General features: G+C 38.1%; 1 protein-coding gene across 1 annotated transcript; it reads left to right on the top strand.

Moving 5' to 3' along the window:
* Positions 1-5,472: 5,472 nt before the first annotated feature.
* LOC110676387 (chymotrypsinogen B-like) lies at positions 5,473-16,949 on the top strand. The gene is made up of 2 exons (XM_021844055.1): positions 5,473-6,399; positions 16,708-16,949. Exons 1-2 carry the CDS (start codon positions 5,721-5,723, stop codon positions 16,899-16,901), a joined length of 873 nt encoding a protein of 290 aa, XP_021699747.1. The 5' UTR covers positions 5,473-5,720; the 3' UTR covers positions 16,902-16,949.
* Positions 16,950-18,920: the final 1,971 nt, after the last annotated feature.

Below are 18,920 nucleotides of genomic sequence, written 5' to 3'. Positions count from 1 at the left end.
GAGTGCGCAATGAAACCCATTTCTATTAAGGTTCAATAACTCGTTATTAAGAGCCTGAATTTAAAGTTATGAAGAGATGTCTGCAATGCTATCTATCGGACCAATCTCCAATAAGATTTCATCGCCAAAGAACGGAAAGCTCTAGCTTTTCAGTATGTTGAGATACTGGAGATTGAAGAAAATTTGTTATTAGCGTCACTTAACGTCCAATTCATTCATTTTCCGTCGCCACATAGCCCTTGTTATGCTGAACATCTTTATCGAACACACCAACAATCTGCCTAGTAATGATCTTTATTTTTTTACCAGTGCCGCCTGTCGTACAATTAGACTCTTCACCATCAGAAAGCGCTTCACCTGCAAAACTTCTTTGCCAAAGAAACCAACCTGCTAGCTAATAAGAATCTTGAGATATAGAAAATTGAAGAAAATTTAGTACTAGTACCACCTATCGGCGGAATTCTCAATTAGATTTATCATCGCCAGATAGTCTTTGATCTACTGAACTTCTTCGACGAAGCCAACAACCTTCTAGCTGATAAGGATCTTGAGATACAGACGATTAAGAAAACTTGTTACTAGCGCAAACTAGAGAATAGAATGTATAAAAGTTTTTTGTTTCGGATAGCCCTTGATCTGTTGAACATTTTTTGTCGGAGACAGTAACCTTCTAGCTAACAAGAATCTCGATATATAGACAATTCAAAAATATTTGTTACTAGTGCCACCTAGCGGATAAAGTACCAATTAGATTTTTCACCTCTAGATAGCACTTGATCTGCTGAGCATCTTTGCCGAGGACTCGAACCTTCTAGCTGATAAGGATCTTGAGATACAGATGATTCAATAGCTGATGAATTTCCAATTAGATTTTTTATTACAACTTTATTAATGCAATTTTTGAACCCCTCCTGTCCACGACTTTTCCGATACCCTGACAAGGGGAGGGGTCAGGGGGGAGGTCACCTTCAGCATGGCTTTGCTTTGTAGCCGCGGACTCTAACCACTCGGCTAACGAAGGGCCTTATCGTCGTTGTGGATGTTGTACTTGAGCTTTAGCTTCTTCGTACCCTTCACATGAGGGACCACCCTCTTCAGCGCTTGCCAGTGGGCTTCACCAGGTTGAACTAGGAATCATCCCAGTTATTAAACCGCATATCATATGTCAGATCGGACACACAGCATCGTGTACATGAGGCTGCCCAGCAATTGACGATAGGGATGCGACACAAGATTTGCAGATCGTGCGGTTAGAAAGCATCCTTTCTCCATCGGGGTCTTGACGGGGTTGCTGGTTTGCATTCCAAACTTCGTCTGTACACTGTCCACAGCAGTTTCTTGCGTCAGGTACATAGATCCAGTAGCGTGATCGTATCGGATCTTGATCCACGCCGCAATCCGTTTTCTGGAACTTCTTGGAAAGAGCACGTTTGATTTCTTTTATCAGGTCCAGCCGATCGCCAGCAATGAGCAAATCGTTTATCCTGGTATACAAACAGTAGTCATGCCGGGGAACGGGTAAAGCCAAAATCCAGAAGACGGTCGTTCAGCTTATTGTTCTAACAGCCGTGACTCCTTCGGGTATAGATTCCATAAGAAATACTGCAAAAGAATTCATCAAAACATTCTTCATGAAATTCCATTAGGAATTTCCTTAGAGATTCCGCTTATAATTTTTTGAAAAATTCTCTCAAGTTCTCCTCCGAGGATTGCTCTAGGGGTCTTCAATGAATTCTTTTATAATTTTCTCCAGCGTTACCTTCAATGATTTTTCCTGGTCTTCTTTCTTTTCTTTTCTGGCGTTACGTCCCCACTGGGACAGAGCCAGCTTCTCAGCTGTTCTTATGAGCACTTCCACAGTTATTAACTGAGAGCTTACTATGCCAATGACCATTTTTGCATGCGTATATCGTGTGGCAGGTACGAAGATACTCTATGCCCTGGGAAGTCGAGAAAATTTCCAACCCGAAAAGATCCTCGACCGGTGGGATTCGAACCCACGACCCTCAGCTTGGTCTTGCTGAATAGCTGCGCGTTTACCGCTACGGCTATCTGGGCCCCTGGGATTTTTCCTGGTATCCCTGAAGAATTCTTCGAGGCGTTCGTCCTAGGATTTATTCAGGAATTACTTCAACAATAATTGGCTTAGAGAATCCTTTACGAACTCATTCAGGGATTGCTTTTTAAGTTCTTCTAGTGAAATATTTAAAACTTTGACCAGGGAATTATCTGGGAAACTCTTCAGTGATTTCTTTCACAACTTCTTCAAGGATTGGTCAAGAAATTGCTCCATGAATTTTTCCGATCAGTCAGCCAGTCAGAGAAATGTTTTATTCAATCCTCTGAGTAAATATCAGGGTTAATTTCTGAATAAACAATCTGTTGGAATTTAATAGAAGAAATACCAAGACTATAAAAGAGAAGAATTTCTATTTCTTCGCGGAATTCCTGGTAGATTCATTCATGTTGGTAGTTGTTCAGAAAAAAAAATCTTGTAGAAACTTTGGAAATTTTTCTGTTAATTCCCTGGAGAATTTCTGATAACCCTAAATCAAGCCCAAGAAGAGAAATCCAAGTAAAACCTTGGAACTATTTTCTGAAAAAAACCTCTGACAAAACTCTGGAAGAATTTTCTGATGGACATGCTGGCCAAACTCCGGTAATATTCTTAGTGTTAACCCTGGAAGAACTCCTGGAGAAATTCTTCGGAAAACTCCTCTCTCTTAAAATTACTGGTGAAATAATTAGAGAAACTGGCGACGCTTCTGAAGGAATTTTTGGAATCTTTATGAGAATTGTGGTCGAGAGAGATATTGAAAAATTCTGACATTCTCTATGAAATCCATAAATGAGTTTTTCCAGTATGTTTAGGAAGAAGAAGATTTTTTTAAATCCCCGGCGAAGTATCTGAAAGAATTTCTAGTGGAATGCCTTTATGAATTTCAGCTGAAATCCTTGGAGGTTATACTATTGGAAATCCTGGATAATTACCTGGGCAAGTTCCAGATGAAATCCATGGAGGATCCTTTGGTGGAATCCTTAGAGCGATCCTTGTAGGATATGTGTACGGAATTTTTATATTAAATCCTCAGAAAAAAAATCTGGAGGATTTTTTGAAGGAATTACTGGTGGAATAACTATAGGAATTCTTGAGAAATTTTTGGTTAAATCCCTGTATGACTTCTCGATAACCTTCGGGAATCATTGGAGATTTTCTGGGAGGAATTCCATGAGAAATCCCATGAGCAATTCCGGGAGGACCCCCATGAAAAATTCTCTTCAAAAGTTTCCCAGAGGAGAACTTCTGATGGAATCCCAGAAGATGTTCATGATGGAATGCCAGGAGCATCACCTAATGATAGCTTAGAAGTATTCCTAATGGAAAAACTTCTGACGGAATCCCTGCAATTCTCAAATGTCAATCGAATTTTCGTAACTTTAGTAGAGGATGATGTAACGTGGTCATTTAAAGTGAATATTATTCTAAGATTTATTATAGTGATAGTCGAAATGTAGATACATACTGTTGCGTATACAGTTATTTATTTCCTTCAATGTTATTTGTTGTTTCCGTGTTTAATTTATTTTTAAATTTCAAACGATATTTCTTTGATAATTAACTAAATCCAATAATTACACTAAATATTTGCAAACTCAGGATCACCACTTCTAAATTCAAAGTTATAGCAGGATCGTTCACACGCCGCCGTAGAATCTGAATTAGCGCGAGGTTCAAAGTTCAAATCCGAACCATTCTCTCTTTTTATATGACCCGCAAGCGAAGATAAAACAAAACGAGACAAGGTCATCTAGAAGGTATGCGTATGAAAGGGATGTAGTTTTGGGTAAGAACGAAAGGGAGATTCATGAGAATCGATTGTTTGAAAGGTCGTTGAACTACTTCGGGAGTTTGACGCACTTCCGGCCACGAAGACCGTAACATTCAACCCTATCTAAGGATTTCAGGGACTTCTACTCGTTCACTTTGACTTGAACCGTGGAAGAGACGAGAGTGCGCGTAGTTAGTACTTAAGTGTACTTAGTGTCGCGGTGTGTTTAAGGTGAAGATGAATCGAAGCCAAACCTCAAATTTTTAAGAGCACGGATCTAGAGAACCGAACACCCGTTTGAGCTGAAAACTTAATCGATTGGTCACCACTAGCGAGTGACCAACCGATTAAGTTTTCAACTTAAACGGATGTTTGGTTCTCCAGATCCGTGCTCTTGAAAATTTGAGGTTTGGCTTCGATTAATCGTCACCTTAAGGTGGTATGTGATTTAGCATACGTGAGAAGTCTTTAAGATTATGTTATTGTTCAATTCTTGTTCCTTTCCGTGTAGCCTTAAGCGAAGTACCGTTTTGTCTCAAATTCCGAACAGACTCATATTCCGAACACTCGGTTTTTGTATGGCGATGTGGTTGAAATGTTTCGCTGAAATATGTCATCAAATTACAAAGAAATGGCAGTCAATTACAATTCAATTTAATCATCTTCAAATCAACTTTATACCTCGGGAGTAGTGATGATTCTCTAGTTCGAGGCCAGTATAACTAGCTTAGATAAATTCATTTGCGATATTATTCATTCGAATGCGATTATTTTCGGCTGTTCGGAATTTGAATCAAGGTGTTCGGAATATGAGACAGATTGAACACAGTGTTCGGCATTTGAATCAAAATGATGTTCTATACTTTCACTTAAAATCAATACTTAACAATTTTAAATAAACATTTTTATTGGCTCATCCAACACCTAACAGTTGGACTTTGAGAAGAAAATAAAATTTCCACAAAAACGAGCAAATTTATGCGCACCAGATACATTTGAAGTCACTGTTGGCCTTAAGTGTTCGGAATATGAGTCAAAACGGTATGCACTTCAACAGAAAAGTAATCGCCTATCTCGATGCGTGTGAAATTTCTTGCAAGAAATGCTCAAGAAAAGCATTTTCTTTGATCGCAGTACGCAGTTGAAAATAAGTGTCATTTCAAATGCAGCTCACTGTATGAGATTTCTTAACGTTCAACGCTCCCTCATCGTAATCATCGTCATCATCGAAACTTCGGAAGCAGTTTTTCTATTCAAAACTGAATTTTATTCGACGAAAATGTGTTCACTGGGTTTCTGTTGAAAAAATGTATACAGTGAACACATTTTTCAGTAATTTTTTTTTATTTTGAACGAAAAAACTGCTTTTGAAAATTCCGAAATCAATGACGGATCCTGCCCCCTTAATAAGAAATTTTTACTTTTCTTGATCGAAACAGCAAACCTAGCTTTAGTCAACGATAGGTCAAAAGTTACGTGCGATCTTTATTTGGATGTGCGTATAGTGTAGAAAGAAGGTAAATTGAATCGTCTTTGGTGTCTAAATCATTAATTAAATAATTATTTGCGTCAAAAAAGCCGATGGACGGCTTCTTGTGTAGAATCGCTTCTTGCGATCGTGAATTATATTTTCGTTAAAAAGCTTTTGTAAAACGAGCTTCCAGTGTACATGGTATCACTTCTGCTCGCAATGATGGCAGCCAACACCAGTAGCCACTTAGCGATGTTTTGTTCCATTTGCAAGTCAAGCAAGTCAGTTCCCATTCTTCCAGATAGCTTTTCTCAATTCCCCAGTGCGATTAGTATCAGCGATCCCCCATCAGGACGAAAGCATCCTTGTGCGTTTTTTTTCTGTATTTTCCGCTATCCCACGCTGCTGCATACGTAACAATGACCACGCGATTCCACCAAACGGTACTGATGTTGTACGTTTTCTGTGAGCTAGCAACTCGTGGTTTCGCATTGACCCCTCAACAGCACCAGCAAACATCAACGAATGCAACCATTTGTGGCACGAGATCAAGTGAATTCCCTCCAGCCAATTGGCCATTCCACGTGGCACTTTTCTACACGCTGACTCAGTATCGAATGTATTATCTGTGCGGAGGAACGATTGTGGGCGAGAGAACCATTATAACTGCGGCGCATTGCGTGGTCGGTCAGAGGGTGGGCGAAACGATGAACCGGACGTTTCTCACGATCCGAGCTGGGGTCTTTGAACTGGATGGGAACCTCAAACGGAACGGTACCTCCCTGGATGTAGCCAAGATAACTCTTCATCCGGAATATGACATGCGTGATTTGCGCAACGACGTGGCACTGCTGACGGTTTCCGGTAGGATTGAGTTCAACGAGCTGGTTCAGCCTGTTTGTTTGTGGCCCGCGGAAGATACGAGCTTGAAAGGAATTGAAAACTCTGTCGGCACCGCTGTTGGCTGGGGATTTGATAACACGGAGCAGTTTTCGAAGATTTTGAAGGAAAGCACCAATCGTTTGGTGTCGGAGGAACAATGCCAGAAGTTTTACACAGGGATTCTGGATAAATTCAACGGAACGATAATATGTGCAAGTAAGTGTGTTCTCGAAAAGGGGTGACAGCTTTTTTATACTAGGTTTATATTTATTTTGGCCTATTCAGTTAAACTAGATTAAACACAAATTCACTTTGTAGACAGACCAGACTAGACGATTTATTGGCCTTCGGAATAAATAAATCAAGAATATTATTGTTTTTGATCATCGAATGCCCAAGTTCTCGAGCTCGCTTGCGAGTGCGGAGTGATTTCGTTTTTTTTTTTTTTTTTGTTTGCGATTCATTCACTGGGCAGAACACGTGTCCATTATTTAAGTCTGAAAAGAGCATCGCGAAACGCATCAGTAATGATCTTTTGATTCCGTTGCTTGCTCCTGTTGCGACGGAATCAAAATCTATCATGTCCGATAGGTTTTAGACGAGTGCGTAAAGATATTGTTCAGATGAGGATATATTACCAACTGATGAGCTAGTTTCATGCTTATGATAACACATTTATATCGTGGCGTTTATCGTCACGTTTATGTAATTTTCAATCATGGTTCACCACAACAAGTCTCGGCATTCCTGTTTTATATAACTTCAATATTCACATACATTTCATTTTTTGTCATTACTAAAAATATACTATAAATAGCCCAGACAACCAGAAGTCGCATAGCAGTATACGACGAAAGTCATTTATTTGTACAAACTGCATCACTCCCGTACTAAATGGTGAGTGAAATCGTTTGATCGATGAGTTTCCTCGCATAAAACGCTATTTTATGAGTTCATTTGTACATTTCGTTTCGTTCCGCATAGTTTTACAAAGTAAGTCGGATCAATCCGTAGCAGCTGTCAAATAAACCTTGTTATCATAAAAAAAGTCGCATAAGAGTATAGACCAATTCGCAAGAAAATCTACATACTCGCATTGCATGTTATGTTTCATCATATAAAATATGTACGTAAATCGCCTCCCCTTTTGTACGCATAAGGCCTTCTCGCGACATCTTATACGTGAAACTTTGCACATATAAGCATCGCATAAAGCAAAAGGTGATTTGGTTATACGTGCATTTTGGTTGTCTGGGAGTTCAATACAAAACAAATTTAAAGTAGAAGTCGTTTTTCCTCCTGTACCATAGATCGCATCAGCGACCATAGGTGACTCTCAGATATTTTTTCTTCCTCACTAATGAACACTCTTCCCTTGATGATTGTGCAGTTGAAGAGGTATTCTCGGTCCCCAGAAGCAACAATCATTACACACAAATATTTCTTGCCCATCCCAACCGACTGTAAGAACATGGACGTTGCCATTACTGATCAATAATTATGAAAGTTGTTAAAATGTGCATTTCGAAAGGATGAGACTTTCATCCCTTATGCATTTGGATCGAAGCTCAACTCTTACTTTTTCCAAACAATCACGGAGTAGCCATTGACATGTACAGTCTAATAGTCAGTTTACTAGTGATATGCTATGCTAGACCGAACTTGATGTTTTTTGGCCTTGTATGTCAAGAAGTCAAGAACTCCAAGATATTTCATCCAATATCTAAGCTTTAATATGACAACAAATAATACAAATGTACCTATTATTATTTTAAATACTCAAATCACGCTTTCTTGAAATCATTGAAAAACGCTTGTTCCAGTCTGACTGACCACAGTGGCGCATGGCCGGACAAAACCTTAAAAATTCATGTTTTCAAAATCACTTGTAAATATTTTTTATAGACTTCTTCATCATTCGGTGGCGGTTCCTGAAAATTTGAGAGTGATCTGTTTTGTTTTCGATTTTTGGCAACATCGTAAGTGCGGGAAAGTCAGCAAAATTGGACTGCTTAAAAATTCATTGACTATGGTTTGCCTTTTCAAACTTCAAACAGTTGTATCTCAATAAAATCATAACCAATTTAAGCTCAATAGGTTTCATTTGGAAGTGTAGTCTTGAGCCTTTGATTTGACTATAATTACATAATTTTTAACACATTGAGTTGTTATTTGTAGCAAAAAATGTTTATTGCAATCTTCCTTCAAAATTTTGATAAATTTTTAAAGCTTCGTCCGTTTTATGTGAAGTGTTTCGAGAAAATATATCACTCACTATGAAGCAGCAAATTATCCATACTTTCTGAGGGGCCACAGTTTTTCTTGTCCCTCTTTGCCCCTAGAGGTGAAAATTCCATTTTCAGTTTTCAATAAAATTTATCTTTATCATCAGTCAAATCAGTATAATGTGCCATAACCCGATTGAAACATTACTGAATTTACTAAAAGGAACTTAAATGTATATCTCTAGTTCAGGTTTATACACAAATTTCTGCATTACAACTATTTTTTTTGTAATAATAGTCTTTTTATTCGATTGGATGCAACTTATAGTTAATGAGCGATGTTTGTTATAACTTTTGTCGAATTGTGTGTTGTGAAGAAAGATGATAAAATGATAAAGAATCTATTTTTCTACGCAAATATCGTAAGATTCAATAATTGTGTTCGATGTGGTAATGAAAGACTAAGCAAGACTTTGAACATGGTGTCAAACTGAAAGTTTGTGAGGATGCTTCAAACATATCCCTTAAACAGATTTTATCGTCCAAATTTTTACGAGTTTGCTTATTTCGTTCAAATTATTGAATTTTTGTTAGATATCAGAAGATTTCTTTGAAAAGTGCCTACATTGAGGAGTTTTCGGCAGTATTCTTGAATTTTCTTTGTTTTCAAGTTCTTCCGGTATACTTCGTCTTGTCACCAAGTAGGCTGTTGATAAATGACATGTAATCTTCCATACAAAACGACAGATTTATTTTCTTCAGTTTTTTCAACTATTCTGAAATCTTTACCAAGCTTTTCCTACGCACGAATACGTCGGATTACATAAAAAAAACTAACTGTGAAGGAATAAGGCTAGTCCGTTGACTCGTATTCAAGCTATGTCGTGACATAAAAACACCATTCTTTTTTTTATTGATTACTACAGTGGTCCTGACAAACGTTGTTCTGCCTCATAGTAGGCTGTTTTTCGCTCTTTAAGATTTCCATACAAATTAAAAGTTTTGTTTTGTCCCGTTTTTTTACTTTCCTGTTGAATATCGATTAATTTTTATGCGCAAAATCTCATCGGGACACTTCAGGAACACTTTAGTGTAAGCATCCAGGCTCATCAAAACAGAGGGAAACAGTCTTTTTCTATTTTCCGACGTTTTAGCGCAATGTATTTTGCCTTCTTCTTAGGATAACTGAAAATATGTTCACAATCAGGCTTTGTAATGTGGGAAACAACAATAAGAAAATTTTACGTTGGATTTAAACACATAATGACAGAAAACAGAACTCTAGTTAGTAGACAACACAAAATTAGACCGACAGCATAAGCCGAAACGTCGGAAAATAGAAAAACACTATTTTCCTCTGATTTCGTGAGACTGGATGCCAAACCAAAGCAAAGAAAACTATTAACAGTCGATAAATTAAGCTTTAATGAAAATTTTTTCAAAATTTAGAACCTGTTCGCAAGCCATTTCGCGATATACAAACACCAGCCCATTTTTATTTTTATATAGAAGAAGATAGATAAATACTAGTAGTCCTGGCATACTGCGTAGGCTTTGGTGTGTGCCATGGAAAATCTCTACACAAAATGTCTAATTTGTGTTCTCGCTTTTTCATATTTCTTGATAAGTTTTTGGCATTTTCTTCCACACAAACATGTTACAACTGTTGAGGATCGCAACTACAAAGGAATCGTGAAAATCGGTTGGCCCGTTCTTGAGCCGTTTCGTGACATTTCCATTTGACCATTCCATTTTTATTTAGAAAGATTTCCAAACATATTTAATGGTTAAAAATTTAGCACGAGTATTTGGATCAAGGAGCTCAAATGAAGGGCTTTAGGACATTTCGTCGAATGACATTTGGTCGAATGACGTTTGGTCGATTGATATTTGGTCGAAAGTACATTTGGTCGAAGGGACATTTTGTCGAATGGACATTTAGTCGAAAGCTTATTTTTATATTCTTCTGAATAATCAGAATTATTACCTGTTTTTGTATAGATAACGTGTTATTTTTTGTAGTTATATTTTTAAATTACATACATCTTTGTATTTGTAAGTGATTTAAAGTAATGCCAATATCTAGATTTTCGATGTTCAAATGACCTTTTAAGAAGTAGTTTTTTTTTGTACGTTGACTGAAATATTTAGATCTAGTGAATTTATTATTCTTTTTAAATATCATCGTTCTTTGTTATGAATTACTGATCTTCATCTAATGGAAGCATTAGGCAAGAGTGCTGTGATCTTTTTTTCCATTTCGGATCTTGCAGCTGACGAACGTGATTAAGATTTTTGAATGCGGAAATCGGACTTAAAACGGCAGTAAAAATTTGCTTCAAGGAAATTATTTATGGCGAAGTGAATGTTATAGGGTAGGTGTACCAGTTATGGACATAATGGTTCCCTATTTCGCCATACGTGATTACATTCATGTCTTCAAATTTTCATTATTTTTGTGTGTTGTAATAGTTAGATTTAAGATAGATCTTGATGTTAGAACATTCAAAAAGATTCAAAATATGAAAGTTATCAAAATTTCACACATGGTCAAATAGGGAACCACTATGGCCATAACTGGTACACTTTCCCTATGTTTTAACTCTACATATGACCAATTGGCTTATTGTGACTTCCAGCTTAATGAAATTTCTTAAACAAATATTTCACTTTGCTGTCGGTGTTGATGGCATTGGGTTCATTACAGAGTTTGCGATAGAAGCTTTGAGTAATTGAACAAGAAAATTGTATTTATTCTATGTATCGGGCAAGGGAAGACGAGTTGGCTTATTTCAAATCGCAGAACATGCCTAAATAAAAAAGCAGTATGTTGATCAGTATGATGGGAGAGTAGAGTCCATCAAATTGAAAAGAAAAAAATTCTTAACCGATTGTTGGTAAAATGGTTGATACTTGTTACAATTTTTCAATCACTCTGTGTATTAGCGACAAAATGCTACTCTCGACGATTATGAGACGAAGCGTAAAACTTTGCTTCCATACTGTTTAGATTCGACCACATATTTTTTCCATGAAATGTCGAATCAATCAAATGTCTTATGCTTTCTGTTGCGATTAAACCTTTTCAACCAAATGTTCATTCGATGAAATGTCCGTTCGACCAAATGTACTTTCGACCAAATGTCATAGATTCCAAATGAAGTACGTAGAGTGGATATCGTAACTAATAATAATCGTTTTCACAAGTTATTATTTTCACCCCGAAATCGAATTCTTATTTTATTTAAGAAATAATTTTGAGCGTTAAAATCACATCGGTATGTACATATTGGTACAAGAGCCAATGAAGCTCACCGTCGTACTTTTTTTCTGCATTCAGTTATTGAGCATTGATAATATTGTAGAAAACGATTGCGATTTTGCCTAACAATCTCGTGCAAAAACATACCAAAGCGGTTTGTCCATCAATCTTGGACTACACATCCAATTTAAACTCTTAACAGCTCAATTGAAATGCAATGGGCTTGACATGCTCCGTAGAAATTGTTCAAACATTTAACATTGTTCAGATTTTATGCACCAAATTTTTACCTAAAACTGTGACATTCTCTAAAAAACCACCATTAACCCGTATAGGCCTGAGTGAAAGCAAAAATACTAAAACCCCCACCATTCAGCGAATACTTAACGGATTGAAATAATTTTTTGTCAGTATACTGGCCCACATATCTTGTATCTAGAAATGGCCGGAGGAACTCGGGAATACTCCTGTAGCCGGAGTTATTGCGGTGGGTCACTGGGTCAAGTCGGGTAGAAAAAGGCGATTTTTTGGGACATGTCAAGTTATCTTTATTTATTTCTAATGGCATAAATTTTATTTTGCATAAATCATTAAGATCTGATATTCAACATTATAAATAAATAGTTTTGCAACGTTTAGAGTGTACTAGATGCGGTCACTCGGGCTTAATATCCAGAAGAACCGGCTCTAGATTTGTTAAGTATTAAACTGTTTCAAATCTCTAAAAGTATAGATCGAACATAATAGTTCACTAAAATGCGTTCACATAAGCTTGACACAGATGTTAAGATACACTTGTGCACTTTGCCATAAATTTGAGGCATCCCTGGGACCCGAAAATGGTCATTTGTATGATCAACCAAATGCAGTTAACATAATTATTGAATTTAATCGATTATCAGAAGTTTTGCGTCGATACGTTTTTCATAAAACTCCTTGATATAGTGGCCACATTATAGCCGATTCTGGAAATTATCTGTGACTTGAAATTTGCCTACCTCCAGGGGCTCAAAAGCACAAAACCCTTGTCACCCGACCTGACCCAGTGATCCACCGCAATAACTCCGGCCACAGGAACATTCTCGAGATTCTCTGGCCACTTATAGACACTAGATATGTGTACGAGTATACTGACAAAAAATAATTGAAATCCGTTAAGTATTCGCTGAGCAGGCCGCCGCCTGTATCACCAGTTAAACCAAGTTTATAGAAAAATGGATATTGTTAAGCGTACTAAACATATATGTTTAATGCCATGTGCCATTGTCCAATTTACCGCCAAGTATTGTTCGCAGCACTTTACGTTCAAACACCCCAAAAGTTCTTCGGTCGACCTCTTTCAACGTCTCGGCGATCAATCCAGATTTTATCGATTCGCAAAACCAAGGAGCATATACGAACGTGCGATGATAGTGCCGTTCCTATTCACGCTAGCTCCCCTCATTGCTCTTTCTAACGCTATGTTAAACAATAGGTATCGCCCTGCTTCAATCCGTCTAAAGTTACGAAGGATGTTGAAACCTCATCCGCAACCCGTATACTTGATTTCGATCCTTCCAACGGTGCACGAATCAGTCTAATCAGCTTCGCCGGGAAACCATGTTCTATCACTATTTCCCACAGCTCGTTCTTTTCCATTCTTTTCACTGAATCGTACGCCGCCTTGAAATCAATGAACAGATGATGAGTCTGCAAGGTGTAGCTACTCCCGGAATTTATCGAGGATCTGTCGCAGGGTAAACATTTGATCCGACGTATTCGCCGACAAAGAGTTAGGCGGTGTCAATCTGTAGAACAGAATACATTGTTTTATTCACCGAATTGAGGAGCGTTATTTTTTTGTTATTGACGCACTCCAGTCTATGCCCTTTTTTGAAGAGATGGCAAATTAGGCCATCGATCCAGCTAGAAGACTGTTCTTCTTCCTCCCATATCCATATACTACAGTGAATTATTCTATGCAGCTGGTCATTAACGTGCTTGATAAGTTAGGCCGAGAGCTCATCCTTCCTAGCCACCTTGTTATTCTACAACTTCTTAACAGTCTTCTTAACCTCAAGTCGATGGATTTCGCTCAAATTTTCCCCGTAGCTTCTTGGACCTCCAGAAGCTAAACAAATTTGGAGAAAGGGCTCATTCACAAATTTCATAACGCTAAAGGGGGTGGGTGGGTATCCTTCGGTTGTTACAGCTCATACAAAATTTGGAGAACGTTCATAGAAAAAGCGTTACGAGGGGGTGGGTGGGTGTCAAAAATTGCCATTTTTGACGTTATGAAATTTGTGAATAAACCCAAAGTAACTTAAGATTTTGTAGTCTGATCAATATGGGCCGCCCTAGTACACATAGGCTTTAAATTTTGTAGCTATTACGTTTTCTTGCATGTCTCCTAAAGAACTTTATAAAAGAGAAGTGGAAATCTCTTGTGTAATTATATTACTTTATCCTTCAAAAGACGAAGACAATAAACCTAGGAGGAACAGTCAATGTTCGAAAGAAAGGAGAATATGCTGTAATAGCATCAACACAGACCTAGGCCTCTGCCTACCTCCATAGATAACCAAATGGTTTATAAACGGCACCTTATACGATTTGACTTGTTCCATAAAAGCCATACAAGGTTTCCGCAATAAATTTTACTTGTTCTTCAAACACAGTCATTGAAAACAAATGCGATTCTCAAAGCATTTCAAGAAGAAGAACAGTCTATATGATATATTTTCAGGCTTAATATTGTGTAATACCTTCGACAGATATCTAGTATATATTCCATGGTACAAGTTGTCAAGAAAATTATTCCTAGATTGACTTGATTGATGATAATTAGCAGTATGAAACTCATTTCAAGATGATCGTACCATATTTTGTATGACTGGGATTTTAAGCGTCTGGCAAATCAATTTTAACGAGAATTAAAAAGAAAAACTTCTGAGATGAACTAGTCCAGGGCTAAAATCTCGTTAATATATTAACAAAATTTATAAATATAGAAAATAAAAAGGAAAACAAAACCAAAACTAGGGTGGCCATGTCTGTTACGGCTTAAAAGAACAAAACATTTTTTTTTTAATATTTTGATACCTTCAAAACGGATAAAAGCGATTCTGGGGAATGCCATCTTCTGGGGAATAGCATTCTGGGGGATGTACCATTTTGGGAAATGGATTTCTAGGGAACATCATTCTGGAGAATGTCGTTCTGGGGTTTGACTTTCTGGGAAATGCCCTACAACCAGACCTCTAAATAACCACAGTAACGAGATATGCTTATATATATAAATATATATATATATATATATAAATTGTGAATAGATCTCTATCTGCCCGTCTGTAATCATATGAACTCCAAAGTATTATTGGAAGAACTTGCCTGTTGAGATCTATAAACCATAACGAACCATTTCTGTTCCCGAACCCCTTAATTTAATTTCTGAAATTGAGGTTCAGTGTATTCTCAATGATGTAGCGTTTTGAATTTTATTTATAATTTTAACTAGAGTTACATATTTCTCAGGAGCACATAGGGTAAATGTACCAATAGTGGAGGTACTAAGCACGATTGTACTTCATTTAAACGCCCATATTCAAGATGCGCAATTAATGTACTTGTTAATGTTGTAACGGGAGGTAACGACCGTTGACTTAATGAGAAAAATGATTTCATCGCAGTAATCCACGGCATGTCAGTGAAAAATAATACCTCCACTATTGGTACACTGTTCCTTTAGTTGCGGTATATTTTTAATTTGTGTTCCTATAGTTGCGGTATCCGTTGTTTTCTTATGGGACCCTCCACTATAGGAACACTTTACCGCAACTATTGGTACAAGAAAGTAAACTTTTTGCAATTGTAGTGCTGTTTCATCAATTTTGAAGCAATTTGAACGCTATTTTCAACTATTCCGTGTATCTACAAGCCAATACGTCGATTGGCAGTGTCGGTTCTGTGGTTAATGTAATAAAATCAGTGCAAACGGCACTACCGCAACTATAGGAACACCCACAACTAAGGGAACACTTACCCTAAATGTACTGACGAGCCTCCAACCAATCCGTCTCCTAGCTCATCGGAATCCAAGTGTGCTGCGGTAGACGGAGGCACACGAAAATTCTAAAAGCGCGCGCTAGGTGATGTGCTCTCGGGGAGACTCGTCTCATGCGCTGCTCGGCGCTACGGCTCGCCAACAGTCTCCAAGTTGTGAAACAACTGCTTAGTAACGAAGAGCCTCTACAACTATTTTCGTCTCATTATGCAGTTGTCTAGATGGCCTACTCTCTAGATCTAGATGGTCGAAGATTCGCGATCCAAGCGTTACCATTTAGATCCTCGTTGAAAACTTTTGCAATGACTTCAATTATTGCGCTGAATTTTAAGGTGATTATAAAACGAAGCCAAACTTTGAATTTTCAAGTGCACAACACGAGAGTATCTGACAACAGTTCGCGTTGAAAACCAATCAAATTGCTTGCTTGCTGGTGGTGACCAATGGGATAGATTTTTTACGCAGAGCGCTGTTTGGCCCTTAAGTCTTGTGCTCTTGAAAATTTGAGGTATGGCTTCGTTATATAATCACCTTAAACATCACATGTGACGGAGCGCATGAGACCGCAGTGAGACACATCTCAATAAAAATGAGGCGCACCAAAAAAGGTCTCACAATGCACAGCGCGCACGTGCGCTTGCAAGCAATGAGGCTCCTGCACCTAAGGCTACAGCACGTACACAGTAACTCTAATTTAAACACATTGTTGCTTCCCAAGTAATCAAAAAGCTCTTTAGTTCGACCTGCATACTAACAGAGTGCTATTATATAGCTGACAATCCCTGTATTGCAATATATTGGTGGTATAATAGCCCTATAAGCCTAAGAAGGCGAATTATCGGGCTAGTGGTTACTTGGATGCGATGGATTGCTATTTGGATACCTAAACTTCTAGTTTTCAAGTTTTTTGATATTCTAGCTATTTCAATCAAGAATGCGCCATGTTTTACGTTAAGACATATTAGACCATCACCACACCATCTTTTTCTTTCCAGGAACGGAAGTCTGCAGCGGCAGTGGGGGCAGCGGATTGTATGTCCGTCGTGAGGGACAATTTTTCCTGCGTGGAATTGTAGCTTTTGGCCCAACTACTGGACATGGCAAAAGATGTGGCATCGATACGGTCACCGCATTCGCCAACATCGCGTTCTACACCCAGTGGATACAGCACCAGATGGATGAGCATTGATTAGAACGCTTTTTAAATGTATCGTTGCTGTTATGATATACACCATTTACCGATTATTGCGTCTTATGTTTTTGTCAGAAAATATCCTGTTACTGTAACTGATACGATACGAAGAAGCTTACGTGGCCAGGAATGTTACTGTGATATTAATCCCAAGCACTTATTTTTCCAGTCCTGCTGAAAAAAAAACCTTCAGAACTAAACAGACCGACGTTGACGATGACAACGACAGTCAGGGTTCTGATAAGAATTCCTTAAAAAAAGGGCGAAAGCATCCTTCCATCATCACATAGACCACACGGGTGAAAGCCTTTGATATGGTGTACCGCCGAGTGACTACCAGAAAAAAAGAAAACCACTGAAATAACATTGTGTCATCATAAAAATAGCAATCCGTCAGCAGAAGAACGCAACCATGACTAGGAAGGGGATGGCAACGGCCAGAAACTTTCCTTTTTTGCCTCCATCATAAAGTAGAATCTTCATCGATGTCATTGCTGTCATTTGCCGAAGCAATCCTCAACCCAAGCGAAGCGAGAAAGACTTTCGATGAAAGCTTCTCGAGAACACCATACACTCACTTCAGCCCACATTGCAGCGAAAGACAGAGGAAGCCAAACAAGACTACCCTGTCGTCACACTACCAGACACTGCCTTTCACCCTTACCGGCAGAGAATCATCGGTGACCAACGAGTAAACGAAATAACGACGTGAATGGGGAGCAAATTTGCATTATCGAGACAGGAAATGAGAAATTAGTTTAATGATTCATGGGAAAAGTTTAATTTATATGATAAATTGCACGGCTAGATGTGATCGAAGAGCGACTTTCTGCATTTTCTTTTGATAATAATGTCAACCAGTAGGTCAGGAGTCCGTTTTTGGCGCGTAGATTGGACAGCTATTTGATGCAGTTTGAGTTCATGGTTGACCTAGAACAGTAAGCCAAATTACAAACTAATCGTAGTCAATTCTGTATTAGAACGTAAAAAGAAGTCGAAAACCATTTACCTAAAATTTTAAATGGAGTTTTACGTACCTCTGATCTATTATGTAAATATTGGGTTTAGTGTAGAAACTCGAAAGTAGATGTTTTCAAAGATCAAAGTTGAAAATGCATTGGACCTATTAGTCAATAGTGTTTCCAGTCGACCCAAGTCGAAAGATAAGATAAATTTTAGTGAGATAGTACTGCCTTAAAGAAGAAAAAACACTGTGCTTAAAAAAGACGAAGCGAAAAGTTTCCAAACCCATTCACCAAGTTGTTATAATGAAACACACCAAGTCCGACAAGTTCTCGGTCCACTTCGGTGATGAGAGTTGATCTGTTCAGTGGACAAGTCAAACTCGATTGCGTCGTCATCGTCGCTTTTCCAGTTGCATGAAATATTAAATTCAGTTTCATTTCGGCCACCGGTGCTGGATTCTTTTTGATGGCGAGAGCACTTTCCAAGTTCCCCCCCTGTTTGAGCCGAAATGGTACAAGGCAGTGCTTGGTGGAAATGAAAATCTTTGCTGCGAGTTTGGATGTGATGAAAATATATAGTAAATCGAATTTGTGCTCGAATTTTCGTTTGGTGGAGTAGGAAATCAAGAAAATAAATATTGACAGATACTCTGGTTTGTCGGTTTTGCAAATGATAGCGAATAAAATGACAGTGGTTCTTACTTTATTTTATTTATCAAGGTAAGACCACGTTTAGGTGAAAATAATACGAAGCCATTAAAATTGAAAGGGGATCAAAAAGTGTTCTTCTCTGGAAATCGGATGATAGGCCTTCATATCTTCAAAATGATCGAAACGCAGAACCACTAGGGGATGTAGGGTTATACGCGATATGCAGTAATTGTCCGAAAATAGTTCAGGGTTTCCTGGGGAAAAGTTGTAAAAAAGTAATGGGGAAACACTGACATGCGACGATGCCACACTCAAATGTAGTTTTAAAACTTGTCCGAATCACAATCTAGTAGAAAGATATACATATCCACCAAGCAGAGTCGCTGAAACCATCTCCGCA

This window comes from Aedes aegypti, chromosome 2 (assembly GCF_002204515.2).
Source record: "Aedes aegypti strain LVP_AGWG chromosome 2, AaegL5.0 Primary Assembly, whole genome shotgun sequence".
Lineage (NCBI taxonomy): Eukaryota > Metazoa > Arthropoda > Insecta > Diptera > Culicidae > Aedes > Aedes aegypti.
Note: the sequence above shows the minus strand (reverse complement) of the source record. Positions and strands in the feature narration are given on the sequence as shown.

Bases quoted from the DNA above. Each gene is read 5' to 3' on its own strand.
- LOC110676387 (XM_021844055.1), top strand. From the start codon at position 5,721: ATGACCACGCGATTCCACCAAACGGTACTGATGTTGTACGTTTTCTGT. The intron at 6,400-16,707 runs GTAAGTGTGTTC...TTTTCTTTCCAG, and splicing joins CGGAACGATAATATGTGCAA to GAACGGAAGTCTGCAGCGGC.